At 43.4% G+C, this 27,383-nt stretch overlaps 1 protein-coding gene across 1 annotated transcript in view; it reads left to right on the top strand.

The window, feature by feature from the left end:
• Positions 1-1,217: 1,217 nt before the first annotated feature.
• The window catches only part of LOC311047068 (low-density lipoprotein receptor-related protein 4-like), a gene marked incomplete at both ends in the record, with an annotated part of 65,636 nt that continues 39,470 nt past the window's right edge, over positions 1,218-27,383 (top strand). Inside the window, 8 exons of the mRNA XM_084059653.1 lie at positions 1,218-1,260; positions 12,650-12,735; positions 12,859-12,990; positions 17,084-17,271; positions 19,008-19,216; positions 22,085-22,270; positions 23,026-23,174; positions 23,281-23,374. Coding sequence (XP_083915779.1) covers positions 1,218-1,260; positions 12,650-12,735; positions 12,859-12,990; positions 17,084-17,271; positions 19,008-19,216; positions 22,085-22,270; positions 23,026-23,174; positions 23,281-23,374 — 1,087 coding nt within the window. The remainder of the gene's footprint in view (positions 1,261-12,649; positions 12,736-12,858; positions 12,991-17,083; positions 17,272-19,007; positions 19,217-22,084; positions 22,271-23,025; positions 23,175-23,280; positions 23,375-27,383) is intronic.

The following is a 27,383-nucleotide window of genomic DNA, read 5'->3' as shown; positions in this document are numbered from 1 at the left end:
AGGTATAGGGTTCGTCAACGTCGGAAAGGCGACATGTCGGAAAGGCGAAATGCACCCCTAGTTATGAACATCCATATTCTAAAGTAGGCTCTGACTTTGAAAACTTGATGCCATAATGCCATGATGCCATGATGCCTTAATGCAAGGCTGCAAGGCTCCCAGGCTGCTAGACAACTGTGTCAGAAGTAACTTAGTAAGTAAGTCAGTCAGTAAGTTAGTATGTGAAATAAAGTAATAAATAAATACATGTAATTATTACGTATATTCTACCAAACTCACTTAATAGTCTATGTATTTATATTTTCTCTTTCCTGTGGCACTATTGATAAATTAATACAAATTATCTAATACCTGAAGGATACATATTCCTTTCCTACAGCCTATTGTGTATTTATTTATGTATTTATTAATTTATATTTGGAACATACTCATCAAGGCCATGTTTGGTCAGAAGCAGGCACATGGTGCGATACAAGTCCATCCAACACATCCTCCATTTTGTCACCTGTAGAGTTCAGTGGTCCTCCATTTTGTAACCTGCAGAGTTCAGTGGTCCTCCATTTTGTCACCTGTAGAGTTCAGTGGTCCTCCATTTTGTAACCTGCAGAGTTCAGTGGTCCTCCATTTTGTAACCTGCAGAGTTCAGTGGTCCTCCATTTTGTTACCTGTAGAGTTCAGTGGTCCTCCATTTTGTCACCTGCAAAGTTCAGTGGTCCTCCATTTTGTCACCAGCAGAGTTCAGTGGTCCTCCATTTTGTCACCTGCAGAGCTCAGTGGTCCTCCATTTTGATGCATATGTGCTCCTCTGTCGTATGTAGGGCAGGTTGTGGTTGAGCTTCCTGTCATCAAGAGCGCTGCCACTTTCCAGTGAAACCACGTGATGATCAGATAAGGAGAGCTGACGTGTCTCACATAAAGACACGGACGACAGCGATCGTCGATCAGTGCTGTTCAGGACATCAAGTGTTGATCAGTGCTGTTCAGGACATCAAGTGTTGATCAGTGCTGTTCAGGACATCAAGTGTTGATCAGTGCTGTTCAGGACATCAAGTGTTGATCAGTGCTGTTCAGGACATCAAGTGTTGATCAGTGCTGTTCAGGACATCAAGTGTTGATCAGTGCTGTTCAGGACATCACGTATTGATCAGTGCTGTTCAGGACATCAAGTGTTGATCAGTGAAGTTCCAGTTGAGAATCCAGTGTGAGTGAATCCAGACATGGATACAACAGGGATAGTTTTCCTCCTTCTCTGGAGCTCAGGTAAGACTCTGTTTTAATGACACTTGTTGGTTGATGTGGATGTGAAACACACTGAGGCACAAAGCTAAGACAACCATGAGTACCGTTGTGTATGTGTGAGAGAGAAACAAGTGTTTTTTTTTTATCGGCTGCCATGATGTCATAATGTCAGGCTGCCATCATTCCATAATGCCATAAGGGTATCTGTACAGGGGGACATGTGGTGATTATGTGTTGTGAAGGTGGTCTGTACAGAGGACAGGTGGTCTATGTGTTGTGAAGGTCGTCTGTACAGAGGACAGGTGGTCTATGTGTTGTGAAGGTGGTCTGTACAGAGGACAGGTGGTCTATGTGTTGTGAAGGTGGTCTGTACAGAGGACAGGTGGTCTATGTGTTCTGAAGGTGGTCTGTACAGAGGACAGGTGGTCTATGTGTTGTGAAGGTGGTCTGTACAGAGGACAGGTGGTCTATGTGTTCTGAAGGTGGTCTGTACAGAGGACAGGTGGTCTATGTGTTGTGAAGGTGGTCTGTACAGAGGACAGGTGGTGATTATTCTCACTGTTACAGATTATGTATGTAGAGCATATTGTCATCATCATGGGCGTCATAGAAGCTGTTTGTTTTGACTTGCTGTGTTGTTATGACCCTATGGTCATATGTGTGTATTTCCCTGTGTGGTGTTTTGTCCTGTGGATGTCTCCTCCCCCTCATTAGTATGGGGGATTGAGTGGTGCTGTGTGTGTGTGTGTGTGTGTGTGTGTGTGTGTGTGTGTGTGTGTGTGTGTGTGTGTGTGTGTGTGTGTGTGTGTGTGTGTGCGTGCGTGCGTGCGTGCGTGCGTCACGGTACACAGAGGGGTCATGGGTCAGATATATTTATACACAGCTTAGTATGGAGTCTAATATAACAGTGGTTTCGTGTCATCTCCCACCTGGAAATATTGTATGGCAGGGACACCCATACAAGATTTGTGTTGTTAGAATGATCGAAAAATAATCCTAAATGTTTTGAAAATAGCCAATCTATAAGCTCACAATGTGTCACATCGTGACATATTATGAGCTTGTAGATCTGCTATTTTCGAATGGCCAATGTACCTGTATATAAGGTTGTTCTTCTTTCGTTTATACTCATCATCATCTATTATGTCCAGCTCAGTGGCTGCTGCTGCTGTTTTTTCTTTTGGAGGGGGGTGGGGGGGGGGGGGTGAATGTGGGAGTGGGGGCGGTTAATGTATATACTGGTGCTCTGAGGGGGTTTAGGAGGTGAATGAGACACTAACAGTGAATCACAGCAGCAGTGGTGCTGCTGATGTTGTGAGAAAGCAGTGAGGTTCCATGCATTATCTCCGCCAGGACGGACGGCTGAACATAGACATATAAAGGTAGACGCCTCCTCTGGCGCTGAAGCGTCTATGTATGGCGGGCGCGCTTCCGCTTCCGGGGGGGCAGCTGGAAATGTCCGCGTGTGTCACAGAAGGGGGCGTTCAGTAGGCCAATCAGAGGCAGGTGGGGGCGGGACAACTAGATTCTGACCTCCTGGAAAAAGTCCTGGAAAAGACGCGCTGTGATTGGCCAGTAGTCAACACGGTGTGAGTGGCAGCGGTGGCCTAGTGGTTAGAGGGGCGGCCTTGATACCGGAAGGTCCCTAGTTCGATTCCCTAATTCATCACATCAATCATGAATCACCGCTGAATAGCCCTTGAGCAAGGCTTCCATGCAGGGTCCGGCTGGAAACAAGCTTCGTGCTTAGTCCGACACCCTGGGTAAACAACAAACTTTGCTTTGCTTTGCTTTGCCAGTGCCCGTGCCCCTGGTAGGTCACTCCAACGAACTGCAGAGGCCAATGAGGTATCTAGGTTTCTATATCTATGCGGCTGAAGGCCAGAGACTATGATTTCATTTCCTGGAGGCCAAGGAAGAACCTCTGCCCCAAAAGGTTCACATCGGCCTGTTATAGCGCCACCAGGAGGCCGATTTTTGCAAAGCACATTTTCTGATATTATTTATAGTTTATCTAAACCTCACGCAAATCGGTACAAATGATGGATTGGCTACAATTGGTTTCCAAAGTTTGTAGGATTGGCACACAGAAGATTGCACAAAATGCTGCAAATCATGAACGCAGCGTCAGATTGAAACGCATCCATGCATGCAGTGGTGGAAACAGTACTCAAATGTTTTACTAAAGTAAAAGTATCAATACTTTTAGAAGTATTCTGTTACAAGTAAAAGTGCGTGAGCTTGTAGATCGGCCATTTTAAAATAGCCGGCTTAAGTGGTTAATGTGTGTTTTATAATGTAATCATTTATATCTGCAAAGTAACTAGTAACTACAATTTTTAAATAATTGTAGTGGAATAAAAGTACAATATTTGTCTCGGAACTGTGAAATTATACTATAGTGTGCTAGCCAGGTGTTTGCATAAGAAAATCAAGGGACTCTGCCCTGGTGTGAAATGCAATCTACATCTCCATTGTTTAACCTGGAGACACCAGGTCTAGCTCCCTCACAACAGTTGCAGTTGCTAATCAGCTGGGGGGATTCTCTGACACCCTATCCGCCTGTGTTCTAATGTAAATGTGAAATACAGTGCATAAAAGTTAACTGAAATGTGACTTGAGACTAGTAAGGCCGTCAGGCTGCAGGCACGGAGCTTTGGCTCCTGGCTCTCTGCTATGCTGTTGATGCTGAATAAATGGTGAACATAGGAACCTGGAAACCTGACGTCTTCTCTCCTCCACTTTATAACAACTACAAGCCTGGTAACACGCAGTTTACTGCCTCCAATACACAACACATGTTTTATTAGCCTCTGTATGTATAATAATAATAACTAGACACGTCGCAATTCTGGGAAATTGCAAAGTGTGGTTGCGCCGACGCCGGTCGCGGGTCGGATCCCGCGTTCGTGACACGTGCCATTTTGATTTGAGGAAATAGGCCCCTCCCACTAAAGAAACAGGCCCCTCCCACAAATGTAGCGGGCCAATGACATCGTCATGTGACTCCTGAGATCACTTGCTTTTCTTTTTGAGAGAACTGATCCCCCCAAAAATCATGTTTTAGCATCAAACGGTTACATTTTGCGCATTTGTGGCGCCCCCTATGGATCAAAGAGGAAATGCTTTGGGGGATTTGTTGAGTGAACCACCCTTGACATGTGATTCAAATTTGGATTGACCGGACGTTTTGTTGGTGATTTTTGGCATTTTTTGTAAAACGGGCCCCTCCCCCTAAATTTGGAAGCCAATTACGGACGAACGGTAAGGACTATCAAAATTCCGCTTGGAGATGTTTATCACGTGGGTCCAGAGATCGTGTGTACTGATTTTTGTGAAATGTGGACAAAATATGTGGGAAAAGGAGCTAAAATTGTGTTTTGAAGAAAATTCAAAATGGCAGAAAATCGACTGACGCAAATTGGCGTGGCCTATAGGCTATGGGGAGTTGCGTCATAACCCAAGGATTTTATTTTTCTACGACCTACGGTTCTAGAGTTATAGGCTAAAAAGTAAAGTGGGCTGTTATATCGCTACCATGAGGCCGACTGGTGTAATTATTTGTTAAATAATTTTGCAATAAACTATGAACCTCCCCTCTAAGTCTTGTAACTCTAGCCCTTACGGTTTCTGAGAAAAAACTTGAATGGGAGTTTTTTAATTTTCCCATTAAAGTCAATGGGGACATTTAATGCACTAATAAATCAATATCAATTAAACTATGTAACCAATCTATTAGCAAAACGGATAGCCATCGATTCCCGGTGAGACCGGTCATTTTGACATATAGCATGAAATTTGGAAAAATAAACTGTGAGAGGAGTAGTGAGCCAAAATAAAGTTGATCTAGAAAAAAGTTTATAGAGTACTATAGTCTGAGGGCAACCACACTAATTATCTTGCTCATTGTCTTCATCAGTGAGTGTTGAACTGTAGGATGACATCAAAGTACATGTTAACTTTGTAGTCATTCTGCAGCACAAATGTCATTTTCTTGAGGCCACTTGACCTCCTGAAAACTTCTCTCATGTTATTGGACAACTTATCAGGCGTGTTCCACAGCCAACTGAGTTTGAAGGATAATTATATTAGTTTGTTAGTGATGAAGGTCTGTGTGACCAAATCACTAAATGACAACCAACCTGTTAGTTTACAACAAACTATTGATATTTACGGGGCCAGAGCTCTGCTCTGGACACGTATTGTTATTCGCATTATTCTGTCACTTCTTCTGCCACTTTTCGCAGTTCTGGCTGAACCGTGCAGTCGCTTTTTACGAAACTCGGCCATATGGTAGATGGTCATGAAAAACGATCAAGAAATAATTCTCACACTCATTCGTCAAAAGGTGGCGCTATAGCACTCAATTGAAAAATGCCAACTTTGAACAGGTACAACTCATGCCCTGTTTGACCTACAGCCATGACACTTGGATACACATATGCGTCTCCTCATGCTGAACAACTTTCACACTCTGACTTTTGACCTCTGACCTTTAGATCTCCCACCATTTTGAATTATATGAAAAACAGTCATTGGCTCCTAACTTCTGCATTTTTTCACTTATGGAAAATCCGTTGGAAATTTTTGTAGAAAGTGGTCCAAAGTTCAAGTGTGAAACGTTTCGTGCAGATTGCTCAAAAATCCCAGGAGGAGATAGATTTTAACTATTACAGTTTTATGAAAATTATTCATCTGTGCCTAAAACATACATGCAGACTCACATTTCTTTGAAACTTTGCAGAAATGTAGAGGGTCATTCCAAATATCACTGAAACCAATCTTACTCCAATTGGCCAAAAGGGGGCGCTATAGCAATTTTTTTAAAAGGCAGACTTTAAACAGGCATAAGTCATGCCTCGTTTGGCCGAAAGTCGTGAAACTTGCTTACACATGTGCCTTGACTCATGAGGAACACACGTATCGATTTGACCATTAAGCTCCGCCCTTAGATTTTCCGCAATTTTGAGCAGTTTGAAAAATACTTGTTTTTGCCAGTTCTGGCTTAACCGTGCATACGCTTTTTACGAAACTCGGCCATATGGTAGATGCTCATGAAAAACTACCAAGAAAAAATTCTCACACTCATTCGTCAAAGGGTGGCGCTATAGCACTCAATTGAAAGTGCCAACTTTGAACAGGTACAACTCATGCCCTGTTTGACCTACAACCATGAAACTTCGATACACACATGCGTCTCTTCATGCCCGACAACTTTCGTGGTCTGACTTTTGACCTCTGACCTTTAGATCGCCCACCATTTTGAATTATATGAAAAACAGTCATTGGCTCCTAACTTCTGCATTTTTTCACTTATGGAAAATCCGTTGGAAATTTTTGTAGGCAGTGGTCCAAAGTTCATGTGTAAAATGTTTCGTGCAGATTGCTCAAAAATCCCAGGAGGAGATAGATTTTAAATATTACAGTTTTATGAAAATTATTCATCTGTGCCTAAAACATTCATGCAGACTCACATTTCTTTGAAACTTGGCAGAAATGTACAGGGTCATTCCAAATATCACTGAAACCAATCTCACTCCAATTGGCCAAAAGGGGGCGCTATAGCAATTTTTTGAAAAGGCATACTTTAAACAGGCATAAGTCATGCCTCGTTTGGCCGAAAGTCGTGAAACTTGCTTACACATGTGCCTTGACTCATGAGGAACACATCTATCGCTTTGACCAGTAAGCTCCGCCCTTAGATTGTCCGCAATTTTGAGCAGTTTGAAAAACACTTAAACCCAGGATTTTTCAGCTATTTGCGTGAAACTGTATCATCTGTGTGATCTCCTTTTTCACAGTTACTTATCTGTTGGGCCAATGGCGTCTCCCTTAAATGAAGGCCTCACAATCTCAGGGTCGCCAGTTCAAGCCTCACTTGATGCAGACTTAATTTAAGTTGAATTGCAAACAACATGACTGTATCATTGAATACATGTGCAACTGTTAAAGGTAATGATGAAATGCTTCTTGGAGAGAGTATGTTTTTTTAATGTATGACAAACTTCATTGTGAAAATAACCGATCTACAATCTCAAAACTTTTCAGATAGCAACATGTTTCTGAGCTTGTAGATCGGCTGCTTTCACTGGTTCACTTTTATCTTCAACAGATGACCTCAGCCTGGACAAAGCTATAGCCCTATAGGTAGTGTCTCAGCCTGTGAATCCAAAGGTCGAGAGTTTGATTCCTGTCAATGACAATAGGTTGAGATGTTAATGGGTGAGGTTTTTCACCTGGGATTGCCCCCCTGCGTCCTATATATGACCACCTCAGCTGGGTTGGGCTGAAAAGAATATTCGCCTGTTGGAATCATTTGCTTTGTCTCAATTTCAATCTATTCCCTTTCCATGTCTTATTGTGCTATTATTACGGGCCAGAGCTCAGCTCTGGACCTGTTTTGTTATTGGCAGTATTCTGTCACTTCTTCTGCCACTTTTCGCAGTTCTGGCTGAACCGTGCATACGCTTTTTACGAAACTCGGCCATATGGTAGATGGTCATGAAAAACGATCAAGAAATAATTCTCACAATCTTTCGTCCAAAGGTGGCGCTATAGCACTCAATTGAAAATGGCAACTTTGAACAGGTACAACTCATGCCCTGTTTGACCTACAGCCATGACACTTGGATACACATATGCGTCTCCTCATGCTGAACAACTTTCACCCTCTGACTTTTGACCTCTGACCTTTAGATCTCCCACCATTTTGCATTATATGAAAAACAGTCATTGGCTCCTAACTTCTGCATTTTTTCACTTATGGAAAATCCGTTGGAAATTTTTGTATGCAGAGGTCCAAAGTTCAAGTGTTAAACGTTTCGTGCAGATTGCTCAAAAATCCCAGGAGGAGATAGATTTTAACTATTACAGTTTTATGAAAATTATTCATCTGTGCCTAAAACATACATGCAGACTCACATTTCTTTGAAACTTTGCAGAAATGTACAGGGTCATTCCAAATATCACTGAAACCAATCTTACTCCAATTGGCCAAAAGGGGGCGCTATAGCAATTTTTTGAAAAGGCAGACTTTAAACAGGCATAAGTCATGCCTCGTTTGGCCGAAAGTCGTGAAACTTGCTTACACATGTGCCTTGACTTATGAGGAACACATCTATCGCTTTGACCAGTAAGTGCCGCCCTTAGATTGTCCGCAATTTTGAACAGTTTGAAAAACACTTAAACCCAGGATTTTTCAGCTATTTGCGTGAAACTGTATCATCTGTGTGATCTCCTTTTTCACAGTTACTTGTCTGTTGGGCCAATGGTGTCTCCCTTAAATGAATGCCTCACAATCTCAAGGTTGCCAGTTCAAGCCTCACTTGATGCAGACTTAATTTAAGTTGAATTGCAAACAACATGACTGTATCAATGAATACATATGCAAATGGTAAAGATAACCTGAAATGCTTATTTGAGAGTACGTTTTTTCAACGTATGACATACTTCATTCTGAAAATAGCTGATCTACAATCTCACAACTTTTCATGGTTTGTGAGCTTGTAGATCGGCTACTTTCACTAGTTTTGGTTCTGAGGAGATGTACAATTTCTTCATTGGTAAATGGTTTGTGAACTAGTGATCTTAGTGTTAGTGAAACAGGGGCTTGGTTCATGAAAGAAGGCAAGAGTTTATGATCTTCAACAGACAATATCAGCCTGGACAAAGCTATAGCACTATAGGTAGTGTTGCAGCCTATTATTCTGAAGGTTGAGAGTTCGAATCCTGTTAATGGCAGTAGGTTGAGATGTCCAATCAAACCATTATGTTTCCATCTCTCTCTCTCATCAATCTATTGTTTCCATGTCACTCTCTCTCTCTCTTCAATCTATTCCGTTTCCATGTCTCTCTCTCTCTCTATTCACTGGCCCCGTATTATCGCTGCTTGCAGCTATATTTATTTTTGTTATTTCTGATATAAATTATAGTTCCTCATTCCCTGTGAATGTCAAATAAATAGCAGCAAACAGGAGAAACAAAGGATATCTTGTCCTGTATTTCAACAGATAAACCACAACAACCAATCAGCTGTTACACTGAAGCTAATTACGGGGCCAGAGCTCAGCTCTGGACCTGTTTTAGTATTCGCTTTATTCTGTCACTTCTGCCACTTTTCGCAGTTCTGGCTGAACCGTGCAGTCGCTTTTTACGAAACTCGGCCATATGGTAGATGGTCATGAAAAACGATCAAGAAATAATTCTCACAATCTTTCGTCCAAAGGTGGCGCTATAGCACTCAATTGAAAATGGCAACTTTGAACAGGTACAACTCATGCCCTGTTTGACCTACAGCCATGAAACTTGGATACACATATGCGTCTCCTCATGTTGAACAACTTTCACCCTCTGACTTTTGACCTCTGACCTTTAGATCTCCCACCATTTTGAATTATATGAAAAACAGTCATTGGCTCCTAACTTCTGCATTTTTTCACTTATGGAAAATCCGTTGGAAATTTTTGTAGGCAGTGGTCCAAAGTTCAAGTGTTAAACGTTTCGTGCAGATTGCTCAAAAATCCCAGGAGGAGATAGATTTTAACTATTACAGTTTTATGAAAATGATTCATCTGTGCCTAAAACAAACATGCAGACTCACATTTCTTTGAAACTTTGCAGAAATGTACAGGGTCATTCCAAATATCACTGAAACCAATCTTACTCCAATTGGCCAAAAGGGGGCGCTATAGCAATTTTTTGAAAAGGCAGACTTTAAACAGGCATAAGTCATGCCTCGTTTGGCCGAAAGTCGTGAAACTTGCTTACACATGTGCCTTGACTCATGAGGAACACACGTATCGATTTGACCATTAAGCTCCGCCCTTAGATTTTCCGCAATTTTGAGCAGTTTGAAAAACACTTAAACCCAGGATTTTTCAGCTATTTGCGTGAAACTGTATCATCTGTGTGATCTCCTTTTTCACAGTTACTTGTCTGTTGGGCCAATGGCGTCTCCCTTAAATGAATGCCTCACAATCTCAAGGTCGCCATTTCAAGCCTCACTTGATGCAGACTTAATTTAAGTTGAATTGCAAACAACATGACTGTATCAATGAATACATGTGCAAATGGTAAAGATAACCTGAAATGCTTATTTGAGAGTACGTTTTTTCAACGTATGACACTAGAGGGTCGGGGCGCTGCGCGCCCCTCCCCCCTATCCGCTGCGTGGTGCTTTGTGTTTGTTGGTCTCTATAATATATAAAGCCATAGTAGGAGATGTTCCCAATGGAGCTATGCCCAAATATGGAGTGTGTTGTCTGACCTCACTTGGGTCTCGTTGGGCGGTGGTCGGCGATGACGCTAAGGAACAACATGGCCGACTGTAATGTTGTGAGTTTGTGTTGGCCGCAATTAATTATGCTGCGAGGGGGCAGATGTGTGCTGAGCAGTATGAAGTGGCCTACAGACTGCGCGTAGTAATTCTGCATGTTGTGGCGTGTCTTGTTAGTGACATTGATATGTTGTTTTTGTGTTTAGTCCCACACAGTGGCAGTTTTTTTTGGGGGTTTTGGGTTTAGAAATGTATTATAAGGATACTTGGACAAAGCTATAGCACTATAGGTAGTGTTGCAGCCTATTAGTCTGAAGGTTGAGAGTTTGAATCCTGTTAATGGCAGTAGGTTGAGATGTCCAATCAAACCATTATGTTTCCATCTCTCTCTCTCATCAATCTATTGTTTCCATGTCACTCTCTCTCTCTTCAATCTATTCCGTTTCCATGTCTCTCTCTCTCTCTCTATTCACTGGCCCCGTATTATCGCTGCTTGCAGCTATATTTTAGTTTTTATGTTTCTCCTCAGCTCTTCAGAATGAACCAACACACAACACAACAGGTAAGACTGTCTGTCTGTCTGTCTGTCTGTCTGTCTGTGTTTAATTAAATCACAGCCCCTTAAATTAATTTAAAGTGAACTAGAAAAAGTGCTCCTCGGAGCACAACTCTCCGCTGTTGGGAATGTTGGGAATGTTCTATCTGTATAAGTGTCCTATCCGTCTTGTCTGTATAAGTGTCCTATCCCTCCTGTCTGTATAAGTGTCCTATCCGTCCTGTCTATGTAAGTGTCCTATCCGTCCTGTCTGTGTAAGTGTCCTATCCGTCCTGTCTGTGTAAGTGTCCTATCCAATTGTTACAGTATCCGCCATTTCTCAACCATTTCGTGATTGTTCCTGTCTTACCTCACTCTTACCAGACTTGTGTTGGGAATGTTGGGAATGTTGTAATTCTTCTGTTCTGACTGTCCTATCCATCCTGTCTGTATAAGTGTCCTATCCGTCTGTATAAGTGTCCTATCCGTCTTGTCTGTATAAGTCTGTATAAGTGTCCTATCCGTCCTGTCTATGTAAGTGTCCTATCCCTCCTGTCTGTGTAAGTGTCCTATCCCTCCTGTCTGTATAAGTGTCCTATCCGTCCTGTCTGTATACTGTAAGTGTCCTATCCGTCCTGTCTGTATACTGTAAGTGTCCTATCCGTCCTGTCTATGTAAGTGTCATATCCCTCCTGTCTATGTAAGTGTCCTATCCGTCCTGTCTGTGTAAGTGTTCTATCCGTCCTGTCTGTATAAGTGTCCTATCCGTCCTGTCTGTATAAGTGTCCTATCCGTCCTGTCTGTATAAGTGTCCTATCCGTCCTGTCTGTGTACTATAAGTGTCCTATCCGTCTGTGTAAGTGTCATATCCCTCCTGTCTATATAAGTGTCCTATCTGTCCTATTTGCCAATTATGTATCAGCCATGCAGCCATTTCGTGATGGTTCCTGTCTTACCTCACTTTGGCAGTGGCAAAGACACTGCCAGAGTGACGCCATGTATTTATACAATATGTCACCGTATTGTCACGTGTCACGTGAGGCTTGACCAATCGGTGTGTCATATTTAGAAAGTGAAAACAAAACTCTCCTGCGGAGAGTAATAAAAGGTGAGTCAGTAAATACAGCAGCTTCACTGTGTCAGTGGTGTGTTTGACAAAGAGAGGAAACACATCCCAACCTTTTTAAACATGGTGATCAATACGTTTACATTTATAAGGTTATTTATGTATCAATATGTTACATCTATGAGTGTATTAACCCATTAAGACCTGAGGCCTATTCTACAAATGCCTTCTAAATCAGTAGTTCTCAAGCTTCTACGTGCCAAGGACCCCCAAAATGATATGTAGTTGGATGCGGACCCCCATCTGAAAATGTTTTGTGCCTAGGACCCCCAGGAGAGAAGATTTGTGTAAAAAAAAAGATCTGAATTATTCAAGATTTTTAAATGTTCAAAACTTTGTGCCACGCTGTGAGCTTGCAGATCTGCTATTTTTGAATAGCCAACGCTAAAATCTAAAATGAAACGGATGCTTTCCCGTTTTTTGGATATATTTTTTAAGGTAAACCAACTCAAATGTAATGTCTCACTTTCTCCAGAGGTGGAGCCCTTCCTCATCGTAGCCACCAATTTCAACCTGATGAAGATCAACTTGGACGGCTCCAGCTCCACAAAGCTCAAACAGGTGAAAACCATTAGACATAACAACACATCCTATGTAATCCTATACATTATTCTACACACACTGCTTTTGACATGCTGGAATGTATTCCTGTCAGAGACTAACACAACTGATGTGGTGTGACAGGACTTGAAGCATGCGACGGCTCTGGACTTTGACTATCAGCGGCAGATGATCTACTGGATAGAAGGGGGCCCCTACTATAGTACCAAGACCCCCATGATCAGTCGCATGCACATCAATGGCAGTGACGTCCAGGTCAGTGTGACAATGACAACGATGAGGATGAATGACAGGGAAGAGAAACTGAATTCAAATTACTTACAGAACATGTGTAATTCTGAGTATTTACGGGGCCAGCCTGCCAGCATGGCAGCAGGCCCTGTTTTAAGATTCACATTATTCTTCCGAGTCTTCTGCCACTTTTCGCAGTTCTGGCTGAACCGTGCTGTCGCTTTTTACGAAACTCGGCCATATGGTAAAAAGTATGAAAAACTATCAAGAAATAATTATCACAATCTTTCGTCAAAAGGTGGCGCTATAGCACTCAATTTAAAATGCCAACTTTGAACAGGTACAACTCATGCCCTGTTTGACCTAGAGCCTTGAAACTTGGTCAAACGGGGGCGATATAGCAATTTTTTGAAAATGCAAACTTTAAACAGGCAAAAGTCATGCCTCCCTTGGTTGACAGCCATGAAACTTGCTTACACATGTACCTTGACACATGAGGAACACATGTATCACTTTGACCAGTAAGCTCCGCCCTTAGATTTTTCGCAATTTTGAACATTTATATCATTGCTTCTTTCTTTTTTCTTTCTGCATTCACTGGCCCCGTATTATTGCTGCTTGCAGCTATATTTACGGGGCCAGAGCTCAGCTCTGGACCTGTTTTGTTATTGGCAGTATTCTGTCACTTCTTCTTTTTCTTCTGCCACTTTTCGCAGTTCTGGCTGAACCGTGCTGTCGCTTTTTACGAAACTCGGCCATATGGTAGATGGTCATGAAAAACGATCAAGAAATAATTCTCACAATCTTTCGTCCAAAGGTGGCGCTATAGCACTCAATTGAAAATGCCAACTTTGAACAGGTACAACTCATGCCCTGTTTGACCTACAGCCATGAAACTTGGATACACATATGCGTCTCCTCATGCTGAACAACTTTCACCCTCTGACTTTTGACCTCTGACCTTTAGATCTCCCACCATTTTGAATTATATGAAAAACAGTCATTGGCTCCTAACTTCTGCATTTTTTCACTTATGGAAAATCCGTAGGCAGTAGGCAGTGGTCCAAAGTTCAAGTGTTAAACATTTCGTGCAGATTGCTCAAAAATCCCAGGAGGAGATAGATTTTAACTATTACAGTTTTATGAAAATTATTCATCTGTGCCTAAAACATACATGCAGACTCACATTTCTTTGAAACTTTGCAGAAATGTACAGGGTCATTCCAAATATCACTGAAACCAATCGTACTCCAATTGGCCAAAAGGGGGCGCTATAGCAATTTTTTGAAAAGGCAGACTTTAAACAGGCATAAGTCATGCCTCGTTTGGCCGAAAGTCGTGAAACTTGCTTACACATGTGCCTTGACTCATGAGGAATGTTACGTATCGATTTGACCATTAAGCTCCGCCCTTAGATTTTCCGCAATTTTGAGCAGTTTGAAAAATACTTGTTTTTGCCAGTTCTGGCTTAACCGTGCATACGCTTTTTACGAAACTCGGCCATATGGTAGATGCTCATGAAAAACTACCAAGAAATAATTCTCACACTCATTCGTCAAAGGGTGGCGCTATAGCACTCAATTGAAAGTGCCAACTTTGAACAGGTACAACTCATGCCCTGTTTGAGCTACAACCATGAAACTTCGATACACACATGCGTCTCTTCATGCCCGACAACTTTTGTGGTCTGACTTTTGACCTCTGACCTTTAGATCGCCCACCATTTTGAATTATATGAAAAACAGTCATTGGCTCCTAACTTCTGCATTTTTTCACTTATGGAAAATCCGTTGGAAATTTTTGTAGGCAGTGGTCCAAAGTTCAAGTGCTAAACGTTTCGTGCAGATTGCTCAAAAATCCCAGGAGGAGATAGATTTTAACTATTACAGTTTTATGAAAATTATTCATCTGTGCCTAAAACAAACATGCAGACTCACATTTCTTTGAAACTTTGCAGAAATGTACAGGGTCATTCCAAATATCACTGAAACCAATCTCACTCCAATTGGCCAAAAGGGGCGCTATAGCAATTTTTTGAAAAGGTAGACTTTAAACAGGCATAAGTCATGCCTCGTTTGGCCGAAAGTCGTGAAACTTGCTTACACATGTGCCTTGACTCATGAGGAATGTTACGTATCGATTTGACCATTAAGCTCCGCCCTTAGATTGTCCGCAATTTTGAGCAGTTTGAAAAATACTTGTTTTTACCAGTTCTGGCTTAACCGTGCATACGCTTTTTACGAAACTCGGCCATATGGTAGATGCTCATGAAAAACTACCAAGAAAAAATTCTCACACTCATTCGTCAAAGGGTGGCGCTATAGCACTCAATTGAAAGTGCCAACTTTGAACAGGTACAACTCATGCCCTGTTTGACCTACAACCATGAAACTTCGATACACACATGCGTCTCTTCATGCCCGACAACTTTTGTGGTCTGACTTTTGACCTCTGACCTTTAGATCGCCCACCATTTTGAATTATATGAAAAACAGCCATTGGCTCATAACTTCTGCATTTTTTCACTTATGGAAAATCCGCCGATTTTGTTTTGTCGGCAAAGGTCCTAAGTTCATGTGTAAAATGTTTTGTGCAGATTACTCAAAAATCCCAGGAGGAAATAGATTTTAACTATTGCAGTTTTATGAAAATTATTCATCTGCCCCTAACACATACATGCAAGACTCAAATTTCTTTGAAACTTTGCAGTAATGTAGAGAGTCATTCCAAATATCACTGAAACCAATCTCACTCCAATTGGCCAAAGGGGGGCGCTATAGCAATTTTTTGAAAATGCAAACTTTAAACAGGCAAAAGTCATGCCTCGTTTGGCCGAAAGTCGTGAAACTTGCTTACACTTGTGCCTTGACTCATGAGGAACACATCTATCGCTTTGACCAGTAAGCTCCGCCCTTAGATTGTCCGCAATTTTGAGCAGTTTGAAAAACACTTAAACCCAGGATTTTTCAGCTATTTGCGTGAAACCGTATAATCTGTCTGATCTCCTTTTTCACAGTTCATTGTCTGTTGGTCCAATGGCGTCTCCCTTAAATGAATGCCTCACAATCTCAAGGTCGCCAGTTCAAGCCTCACTTGATGCAGACTTAATTTAAGTTGAATTGCAAACAACATGACTGTATCAATGAATACATGTGCAAATGGTGAAGATAACCTGAAATGCTTATTTGAGAGTACGTTTTTTCAACGTATGACATACTTCATTCTGAAAATAGCTGATCTACAATCTCACAACTTTTCATGGTTTGTGAGCTTGTAGATCGGCTACTTTCACTAGTTTTGGTTCTGAGGAGATGTACAATTTCTTCATTGGTAAATGGTTTGTGAACGAGTGATCTTAGTGTTAGTGAAACAGGGGCTTGGTTCATGAAAGAAGGCAAGAGTTTATGATCTTCAACAGACAATATCAGCCTGGACAAAGCTATAGCACTATAGGTAGTGTTGCAGCCTATTAGTCTGAAGGTTGAGAATCCTGTTAATGGCAGTAGGTTGAGATGTCCAATCAAACCATTATGTTTCCATCTCTCTCTCTCATCAATCTATTGTTTCCATGTCACTCTCTCTCTCTTCAATCTATTCCGTTTCCATATCTCTCTCTCTCTCTATTCAATGGCCCCGTATTATCGCTGCTTGCAGCTATATTTATACTTGTATTTAAAATACTTTGTGACATCAGTGTTAAATATAAAAGCAGAAAACAGGGTGTCCGGTGTTTCAGTCAGTTAGTGTACAGACCATGTGAGGATGTGAGTTTGAATCTGACTCCTGGTCTTGTCTCACATGTTTCTCCTCTTTCTGTCCTTGGTTTCCTGTCTCTCTACACCAGGGCTTCACACACTGTTACATGACAAGGACCACAAAATAGACAGACTCTGCCTCCCCCCCCCTGACAATTGCAAAATGGATTTTGGAAATTGTGAAAATAGCAGATCTACAAGCTCTCAACGCGTCAAAAAGCGACGTGTGGTGAGGTTGTAGATCAGCTATTTTTGAAACATTCAAAATATAGAATGCTTGTGAAAAATGGTTATGAAAATACCCTGTAAGAAAGGATTGTAATAATTGCATACAAATGAGTGAATGTATGGTTGGTTGACAGGTCCTTCACAACACGTTGATCAGCTCTCCATCCAGTCTGGCTGTTGATTGGGTGGCAGGAAACCTGTACTGGTGTGACTGGAACAGGGACACCATAGAGGTGTCCAAACTAAACGGGTCTTACAGAACAGTCCTGGTCAACACCGGCCTGCAGGAGCCATTGGCCATGGCTGTGGATGTACGTTACGGGTAAGAGCACTGTGGTGACATCATGAACCTCACACTGTGGTGACATCATGAATCTCACACTGTGGTGACATCATGAACCTCACACTGAATGTATCAACCATCCTGTGAAACACCACGGATACAAGAACACTGAACCACAGATACAATTCATTATTATTTGCAATACATTTTCCCACAGAGACTCTATCATGTAAATCACACACACACACACACACACACACACACACACACACACACACACACACACACACACACACACACACACACACACACACACACACACACACACACACACACACACACACACGCACACACACACATTTTTCACTCTTCTTATCTTACATTAAAAAATCATACCCAGTGTGAGTAAGCGGTGCCTACTCTGTTTGATGAGTGTGTGCTGTCATTCAGTTGGTACAAATCTATTTGATGTGTGAGCGCTGGCATTCAAACTGGTATTGAGAGGGTACTAAAAGAGTATTTGTAGTAGTATTTTTTACTCATTTGAAGTACTACTGAGTATTTATACTCAATTCAAGTACTCTTAAGTATTGTTACTCAATGTATTTACTTGAAAGTATTTTTAATCACTTTATTAACTTTAAAGTATGTTTTACTAATTTTTACAACTTTTAAGTATTTTTACTCTTTTTATCAACTTTTAGGTATTTTTACTTTTTTTCAACTTTTAGGTATTTTTACTCTTTTTTTCAACTTCTAAGTATTTTTACTCTTTTTTTCAACTTTTAGGTATTTTTACTAATTTTGAGTACTTTTAAGTATTTTTACTCAATTTTAAGTACTCTGAAGTATTTTTACTCAAATATTTGTACTCACTTTATTTACTACTACTTTATTTACATGTGTTGCTTCTTTGCCGTGCTCAAACATACGGACAGACAGACACGGACACACGGTCAAGTGTGTGTGTGTGTGTGTGTGTGTGTGTGTGTGTGTGTGTGTGTTTGTGTGTGCATGTGTCCGTGTGTGTGTGTGCGTGTGTGTGCAGTGTTGGCTTGTGTGTGTGTGTGTGTGTGTGTGTGTGTGTGTGTGTGTGTGTGTGCGTGCGTGCGTGCGTGCGTGCGTGCGTGCGTGCGTGCGTGCGTGCGTGCGTGTGTGTGTGTGTGTTGAAGTGGCGCATGTGTTGCTTCTTTGCCGTGCTCAAACATACGGACGGACACACGGTCAAGTGTGTGTGTGTGTGTGTGTGTGAATGTGTGCGTGTGTGTGTGTGTGTGTGTGTGTGTGTGTGTGCATGTGTTCGTGTGCGCACGTGTGCAGTGTTGCTTCTTTGCCGTGCTCAAACATACGGACGGACACACACACACGGTCAAATGTAGAGCGGCTGGCACCGCTAAAAATGGTTTAAGGGAAGGACCACGTTGGCTCATTTTATGTACCATGACTCCATAACCATAAGGAGTTCTAAATGCAGCTACGCCCAAATATGGAGTGTGTTGTCTAACCTCAAAGTGGCCTCATGGCATCAGGCGCAAACAAGTCCATCAGCTCCATATATGGGCACAAAAGGGGGCATACCCATGTATGGACATATCCTGATGACATCAGCGATCTCCATATACAGTATGGGCATAAAAGGGACAAGGACTGACAGACAGAGATCTCCATACATGGACTCACAATGTGTTGTGACACGTTGTGAGCTTGTAGATCTGCTATCTACATTGTCAGTAAAGATGTCAAACAGTGACCCTGACTCAGTGTCTCCCTGACAGGTACTTGTACTGGTCAGACCGTTATTACAACAACCACCACATATTGAGGATGGGGATGGACGGCACCAACAGGAGCATCATTGTGAAGGATGAGATCTACCAGCCCTACGGCCTGACGTTAGACTACATCAACAATCACATCTACTGGAGCGACAACCAGGAGAAACAGATTGAGTTTGCCAACCTGGATGGAACCAACAGACACACAGGTAACACACACACGCACACACACACACACACACACACACACACACACACACACACACACACACACACACACACACACACACACACACACACACACACACACACACACACACACACACACACACACACAGGGGAGGAAGAATACAGTGTTCAGCAGAGCAGCCCAGCAGCAGAGCGGCCCAGCAGCAGAGCTCATCACACCGTTATATGCTAGACCTGATCTTCGCAACGGGCTCCATTCGGAGCCCTTGTGTGTATGTACCACTACTCATCTGTACCACTACTCATCTGGCTACTAACCAGCGTTAGCACCCGGCTAAACAACACACTACTGCCAGTGCCTTGCCTTCTCTAGTGCTGTGTACTGGCGTTTCATTTCTTTTCCCTTAGAATGGCGCCACTTACCCCGGTTGTGAGTGTGAACGAGCTGTCCCATCTGAGGTCCGAGCTCCACACCATTGAGGGCCTCCTGGGTGATGTCCTCCGCAGGAAATCCGTGGTCCTTTCCCGGCTGGGTGTACTAAACGCCAAGGGTCTACTCAGCTCACGCCCACCACCCGGGACATCTACCGCACACTCCCCTTCCTGGTCCACCGTCCTGAGGAGGGGGAGAAGGATCTCTATCCCACTGTTTTCCCCAGGCGGAGATTTTTCCCCAGGCGGAGATATTGACAGAGTCCCACAATCAAACTTTTTCTCTCCGCTTGTAGTCCACTCCGAGTCCGGTCTGCCGGCTAGCATTGTGCCCCCTGCTAGCCTGGAGGTTGCTAACCTGGAGGTAGCAGCATGCAGCAAAATGCTAACAACAACAACTGAGCGTGTGGCTAACGCGGTGCTAACCGCTCCTAGTCCACTCGCCGGCCAGACGCAACAGGTTCGCTCCAACTCTTCACGGAAACGTCCCTGCCCGTCGTTGACTCCGATAATCCTCCACAAACGCACACGTCGCCGTTCCCCTCATCCGCCTGCCATCCAACTCTCTCTGGGTTCCCCTACTAGCAGCCGACCACACTCTCCCTCAAACTCTCCCGTGTCCACTCCAGCTACTCCTCAACTCTCGCCTCCAGCTCCACTGCCCAGCTGTGAGCTAGCGACAGCTGGGGCCAATGATGACGTCACCAGTCATCAGGATAATAGTGATACCCCTGAACATGAATCATTGGCATTTGACTCGTCCCCTTTGATAGCTACTACCACAACCCCTGAACCTGTATTAATTGCATGTGACTCTTCCACTGTGATTGCCATGGAAACGCTCGAATCAACTGCATGTGTCTCCCCCCCCCCCCACCCCCCCGTGATCAATAACAACCCACTACTCGCCTGGCCAAAACTCTCTGTTCATAAGGGGCTGTTATTTAAGGACAATAATCCAGAGATTCTCATCATCGGTGATTCTATCACCAGAAACATTGTAATTCCAGGTGCCATCACCTTCTGTCTCCCGGGTGGTACTGTTACTGATGTTTCTCATCTAGCACCTACTATTATTGGCCTCTACCCCTCTGCCCACACTGTGTTTGTACACATCGGAACCAACAATGTCTTGAATCGGCAATCTGCCAAACTTAGACTAGACTTAGAAGCACTTGCTAACAACATTGAGAGTTTCAATAAATCCTGTGTTTTCTCCGGTCCCATTCCGGCTCCCTCCAAGAGCGCAGAGCATTTTAGCAGACTCCATAGCTTACAGCAATGGCTACAGCATTTTGCATTGCAACAGGTCATGGCTTTATTGACAATTTTGACATGTTTTGGACTAGAAAAAACCTTTATAAACCTGATGGCCTGCACCCTAGCACCATAGGCATCAAACAGCTCACTGCAAATTACATCCGCCATGTTGCCTTCAAGACATGATATTCTTCACAGCATGATTCCATCATAGATCCCATATCCTGCAATAATGATGAGCATCCTTCCGAGGATCATGTTGTTATTCCACTCCCCTCCGTCATACCTGTCAGGATCACTGCAACCCGTATCACCAATAGACCCAGTTCCTCTGTTAATCCATCTAATTTAATTTCACTATTACACATCCCACTACTCCGGTCTCCTCCACTGTTAAAATTGGTCTACTAAATATCAGATCCCTGCTTCACAAATCTGGCATTTGTCACGATTTCATTGAATCACAAAAAGTAGACTTCTTATTCCTTACAGAGACATGGCTAAGCCCAGAGGACAATGTGCCTCTTATCCAAACCACCCCACCTAATTTTTCTTATTTTAACCTACCTAGACCAGAGGGCACTGGTGGTGGGCTTGCTGTATTTTATAAGAATAACTTTAAATGTTCTCCTATCTCATTTGGTGTTTTTAAATCCTTTGACGTTTTTAGCTTTTTAATTAACAATAAAAATCCAGTGCTTAGCGTTTTAATCTATAGGCCCCCCAAACACAACTCTGGTTTTATTACTGAATTTTCCGAGCTCCTATCCCTGATAACCCAGCGCTATGACAGCATCATCCTATTAGGTGACGTAAATGTGCATGTCTGCTGTCCCTCCAACTCTTTATCCACTGATTTTATAAATCTCACAGAGTCATTTGATTTTATACAGTTCGTCACTGGGGCTACTCACCGCCGGGTGCAGTACGTTAGTCCGACAGCGCATTCCTCCGACAGCGCAGCGCTCCGACGTTTCCAATACTAAACCCGAACCAAACCCGCACCCTAACCCTAACCGCACGCGGATGCCACATAGTCGGAGAAAAGGTCTGTCGGATTAACGCATGCCTCCTCTCACCGCCTGGGCCACACCTTAGATTTAGTTTTATCCCTGGGTCTGGCTGGCTGGGTCTTTATAATAGTTTGTTCATGTATTTTATAATATTGTGACTCTTTTGGTTTTGTGTGTCTGTAGTTGTGAATCAGGACATCGACGACATCCATGCTATTACTCTGTTTGAGGATCACATCTACTGGATAGACTGGACCGGCTCCATCTACAGAGCCAACAAGACTCAGGGAACCAATAAGATCAAACTCATCAGCAACCTGAACAGACCACGTGACATCCACATGTATCACCCCTATAGACAACCTGAGGGTCTGTACCACCTACTGTATACAACACTCTCACTATTCACTCTCACTGGGGACGACCATAGCTGAGTGGTTAGAGAGCCGGCTGGGCAGCCAGAGGCTCTACAGTAGTTGTAGCAGGTTCCATTCCAGCAATTTGTCCATGTGTGTCCCTGAGCAAGACTCTAAACCCCTAATTACTCCCTGAGTGAATGGCTGCTCACTGCACCTATAGTTATAGGATGGGTATACGCATATATATGTATTATTATTATTACCCTTATTATTATTATTATTATTATTACCCTTACTATTGTTATTATTATTATTACTATTATTATTATTATTATTATTATTATTATTATTATTATTATTATTATTATTATAATTAATAGTTGTAGTAATAGTAATAATGTGAAATTGATAGTTCTGTTGCTTGATTTTGATTGGCTGAGCCTCATTGTTAATTACTCAATAACCACACATATGGATCACATGTATGTGTAACACTGCTCCAACATCTTGTTCACAATATTCACCATAATGTTTCATGGATGGTGTTTTATCAAAGCAATAAACCATGTGAGGTGGTGGTTTACAGTGATTGTAGAACAGTTAGAGGGTTGTAGTAACTCTGCTCTGCATCGTTCCTAACAACACCTCATAGCTGCTCTAAACTCACATTAAACCACAGCCTGGTGTGGCTTATTGCTTTATTCTAACATATAGGTGTGTGTTCTCATGTTTGTTCCATGTGTGCATGTTTTCTCCACCCTGCAGTGGCCGGTCACCCGTGTCAGACCAACAATGGAGGCTGCAGTAACCTGTGTCTGCTCTCACCTGGAGGAGGCTACAAGTGTTCCTGTCCCACCAACACCTACTTGGCAGCTGATGGCAAGCAGTGCATGTCCAACTGCACTGCCAGCCAGGTGATTCACCTCGCCTTCACTTGTGTTACGTTGTATGACTTTATGTCTCATGTCTGCTTTTGATACATTACTGATTCTAAATATAATCCTCTGTCTCCCCCATCAGTTTGTTTGTAAGAACTACAAGTGCATTCCGTTGTCAGGGAAATGTGACATAGTAGATGACTGTGGGGACCGGTCAGACGAACCTGCAGACTGCTGTGAGTTTTACATCATTATTTATGCTTTATTATCAGTGTTGGGACTAATGTGTTACTGTATAATCTTTATACAATTTACCACAAAAAAAGGTTGTTGCGTTATACTATAACGCAACAACCTTTTTTTGTGGTAAATTATAGTAACATAACTAATTACTTTTTTTCAGTTTGATTATGTTGTTACAACCACTGATATTTAAATGGCCACGTTACTCGTTTATTGATGTGAAAATTGCCGAATTCCCCACACCTGGCATTTGATTAGTTAGTGTTTCCACAGTCAATCTGCACTCTTCAGACATTCTACATACATTCTTCACAGACGTTTACCACCGTACAAGGACTTTTCCAAATAGGAACTAAAGCCAGACAGACAGACAGACAGACAGACAGACAGACAGACAGACAGACAGACAGACAGACAGAGACAGACAGTAACAGGTATAACGTGTATTTCATAACATGTTGAGGCAGTTATTCCCTATTTACATGGTTCCCAGTAACCATGACACACATGACATGTGCTTGAGCGATCCCAGATGAATGCTGTATTGTGAACCTGTGAAGACAATACCGCCCCCATCTGGCGGAGTCAGGTTAACTTGGAAGAGACTCTCCTCTGAAGGTGGTCTGTAAAGAGGACAGTTGGTCTATGTGTTGTGAAGGTGGTCTGTACAGAGGACAGGTGGTCTATGTGAAGGTGGTCTCTACAGAGGACAGGTGGTCTATGTGAAGGTGGTCTGCACAGAGGACAGGTGGTCTATGTGAAGTTGGTCTGTACAGAGGACAGGTGGTCTATGTGTTGTGAAGGTGGTCTGTACAGAGGACAGGTGGTCTATGTGAAGGTGGTCTCTACAGAGGACAGGTGGTCTATGTGAAGGTGGTCTGCACAGAGGACAGGTGGTCTATGTGAAGGTGGTCTGTACAGAGGACAGGTGGTCTATGTGTTGTGAAGGTGGTCTGTACAGAGGACAGGTGGTCTATGTGAAGGTGGTCTGTACAGAGGACAGGTGGTATATGTGTTGTGAAGGTGGTCTGTACAGAGGACAGGTGGTATATGTGTTATGAAGGTGGTCTGTACAGAGGACAGGTGGTCTATGTGTTGTGAAGGTGGTCTGTACAGAGGACAGGTGGTCTATGTGTTGTGAAGGTGGTCTGTACAGAGGACAGGTGGTCTATGTGTTGTGAAGGTGGTCTGTACAGAGGACAGGTGGTCTATGTGAAGGTGGTCTCTACAGAGGACAGGTGGTCTATGTGAAGGTGGTCTGCACAGAGGACAGGTGGTCTGTACAGAGGACAGGTGGTCTATGTGTTGTGAAGGTGGTCTGTACAGAGGACAGGTGGTCTATGTGAAGGTGGTCTGTACAGAGGACAGGTGGTCTATGTGAAGGTGGTCTGTACAGAGGACAGGTGGTCTATGTGAAGGTGGTCTGCACAGAGGACAGGTGGACTATGTGTTGTGAAGGTGGTCTGCACAGAGGACAGGTGGTCTATGTGAAGGTGGTCTGTACAGAGGACAGGTGGACTATGTGTTGTGAAGGTGGTCTGTACAGAGGACAGGTGGACTATGTGTTGTGAAGGTGGTCTGTACAGAGGACAGGTGGTCTATGTGAAGGTGGTCTGTACAGAGGACAGGTGGTCTATGTGTTCTGAAGGTGGTCTGTACAGAGGACAGGTGGTCTATGTGTTGTGAAGGTGGTCTGTACAGAGGACAGGTGGTCTATGTGTTGTGAAGGTGGTCTGTACAGAGGACAGGTGGTCTATGTGAAGGTGGTCTGTACAGAGGACAGGTGGTCTATGTGAAGGTGGTCTGCACAGAGGACAGGTGGTCTGTACAGAGGACAGGTGGTCTATGTGTTGTGAAGGTGGTCTGTACAGAGGACAGGTGGTCTATGTGAAGGTGGTCTGTACAGAGGACAGGTGGTCTATGTGAAGGTGGTCTGTACAGAGGACAGGTGGTCTATGTGAAGGTGGTCTGCACAGAGGACAGGTGGACTATGTGTTGTGAAGGTGGTCTGCACAGAGGACAGGTGGTCTATGTGAAGGTGGTCTGTACAGAGGACAGGTGGACTATGTGTTGTGAAGGTGGTCTGCACAGAGGACAGGTGGTCTATGTGAAGGTGGTCTGTACAGAGGACAGGTGGACTATGTGTTGTGAAGGTGGTCTGTACAGAGGACAGGTGGACTATGTGTTGTGAAGGTGGTCTGTACAGAGGACAGGTGGTCTATGTGAAGGTGGTCTGTACAGAGGACAGGTGGTCTATGTGTTCTGAAGGTGGTCTGTACAGAGGACAGGTGGTCTATGTGTTGTGAAGGTGGTCTGTACAGAGGACAGGTGGTCTATGTGTTGTGAAGGTGGTCTGTACAGAGGACAGGTGGTCTATGTGAAGGTGGTCTGTACAGAGGACAGGTGGTCTATGTGAAGGTGGTCTGTACAGAGGACAGGTGGTCTATGTGTTCTGAAGGTGGTCTGGACAGAGGACAGGTGGTCTATGTGAAGGTGGTCTCTACAGAGGACAGGTGGTCTATGTGAAGGTGGTCTGTACAGAGGACAGGTGGTCTATGTGAAGGTGGTCTCTACAGAGGACAGGTGGTCTATGTGAAGGTGGTCTCTACAGAGGACAGGTGGTCTATGTGTTGTGAAGGTGGTCTGTACAGAGGACAGGTGGTCTATGTGTTGTGAAGGTGGTCTGTACAGAGGACAGGTGGTCTATGTGTTGTGAAGGTGGTCTGTACAGAGGACAGGTGTTCTATGTGTTCTGAAGGTGGTCTGTACAGAGGACAGGTGGTCTATGTGTTGTGAAGGTGGTCTGTACAGAGGACAGGTGGTGATTATTCTCACTGTTACAGATATGTATGTAGAGCATGTTGTCATCATCATGGACGCCATGGAAGCTGTTTGTTTTGACTTGTTGTGTTGTTATGACCCTATATGGTCATGTGTGTATTTCCGTGTGTGGTGTTTTGTCCTGTGAATGTTCCCCTCATTGTTATGGGGGATTGAGTGGTGCTGATTCGTTACAAGCTGGTGTTTGAGTGGTTATTGGTTGTGGTTGAGTTGATTACTGAGTGGAATTAGCTGGTGATTGGCTGTCTTCCTTCTGACCAGTTCTGTTTGTCAGTTATTTAGATTTGTGTTAGTGTACTCTGTGTGTGTGTGTGTGTGTGTGTGTGTGTGTGTGTGTGTGTGTGTGTGTGTGTGTGTGTGTGTGTGTGTGTGTGTGTGTGTGTGTGTGTGTGTGTGTGTGTGTGTGTGTGTGTGTGTGGTCAAGGGTCAGATGTATTTATACACAGCTTAGTATGGAGTCTAATATCACAGTTTCATGTCAAGGACCCCACATTAATTTATATTAGGTCGCAGACCCCAATCTGAAAATATTTTGTCATACAAGATTTGTGTTGTTCAAGTCCAAGTCCAAGTCCAAGTTGTTCAAGTCCAGCTCAATGGGTGCTGCTGCTGCTTTGGAGTTGTAGTTGTTGGGTTTATATAATTTATAAAATAATCTTTAGCTTTTATTTGTGTTCGTTTTTTTTGCTTTGTTTTTTTTTGGGGGGGCGGGGGGGGGGGGGGGGGGGGTATCTTTTGAGAAAGCAGTGAGGTCCCGTGCATTATCTCCGCCAGGACGGACGGAGTGTGTCTGTGAGTAGCTAATCTCCGGCACCATTGGACTGATCGGCGTGAAACCTTGCGCAAACACTCCCTGGAGGCCATGGAAGAACCTCTGCCCCAAAAGTTTGACATCCGCCTGTTATAGCGCCAGCAGGAGGCCGATTTTTACAAAGCATATTTTCTGATATTACTTCTACAGACTTTGTCCAAACTTACTTACTTAATCCTCTTCGTCCCTAGTGGGACATAAGGCTTTAACGATCTGCCTCCATCGGGACCTGTCTTGTGCTGCATGTTGTGCCTCGCCCCATGTCACGTTCATCTCCTTCAGCTCGGCAGTCACGGTTCGTCGCCAGGTTGTTTTGGGGCGACCTTTCTTCCTTTTCCCTGCAGGAGTCC

This window comes from Gymnoscopelus microlampas (assembly GCF_963454915.1).
Source record: "Gymnoscopelus microlampas genome assembly, chromosome: 6".
NCBI lineage: Eukaryota > Metazoa > Chordata > Actinopteri > Myctophiformes > Myctophidae > Gymnoscopelus > Gymnoscopelus microlampas.
This window is presented reverse-complemented; position numbering and strand designations above follow the sequence as displayed.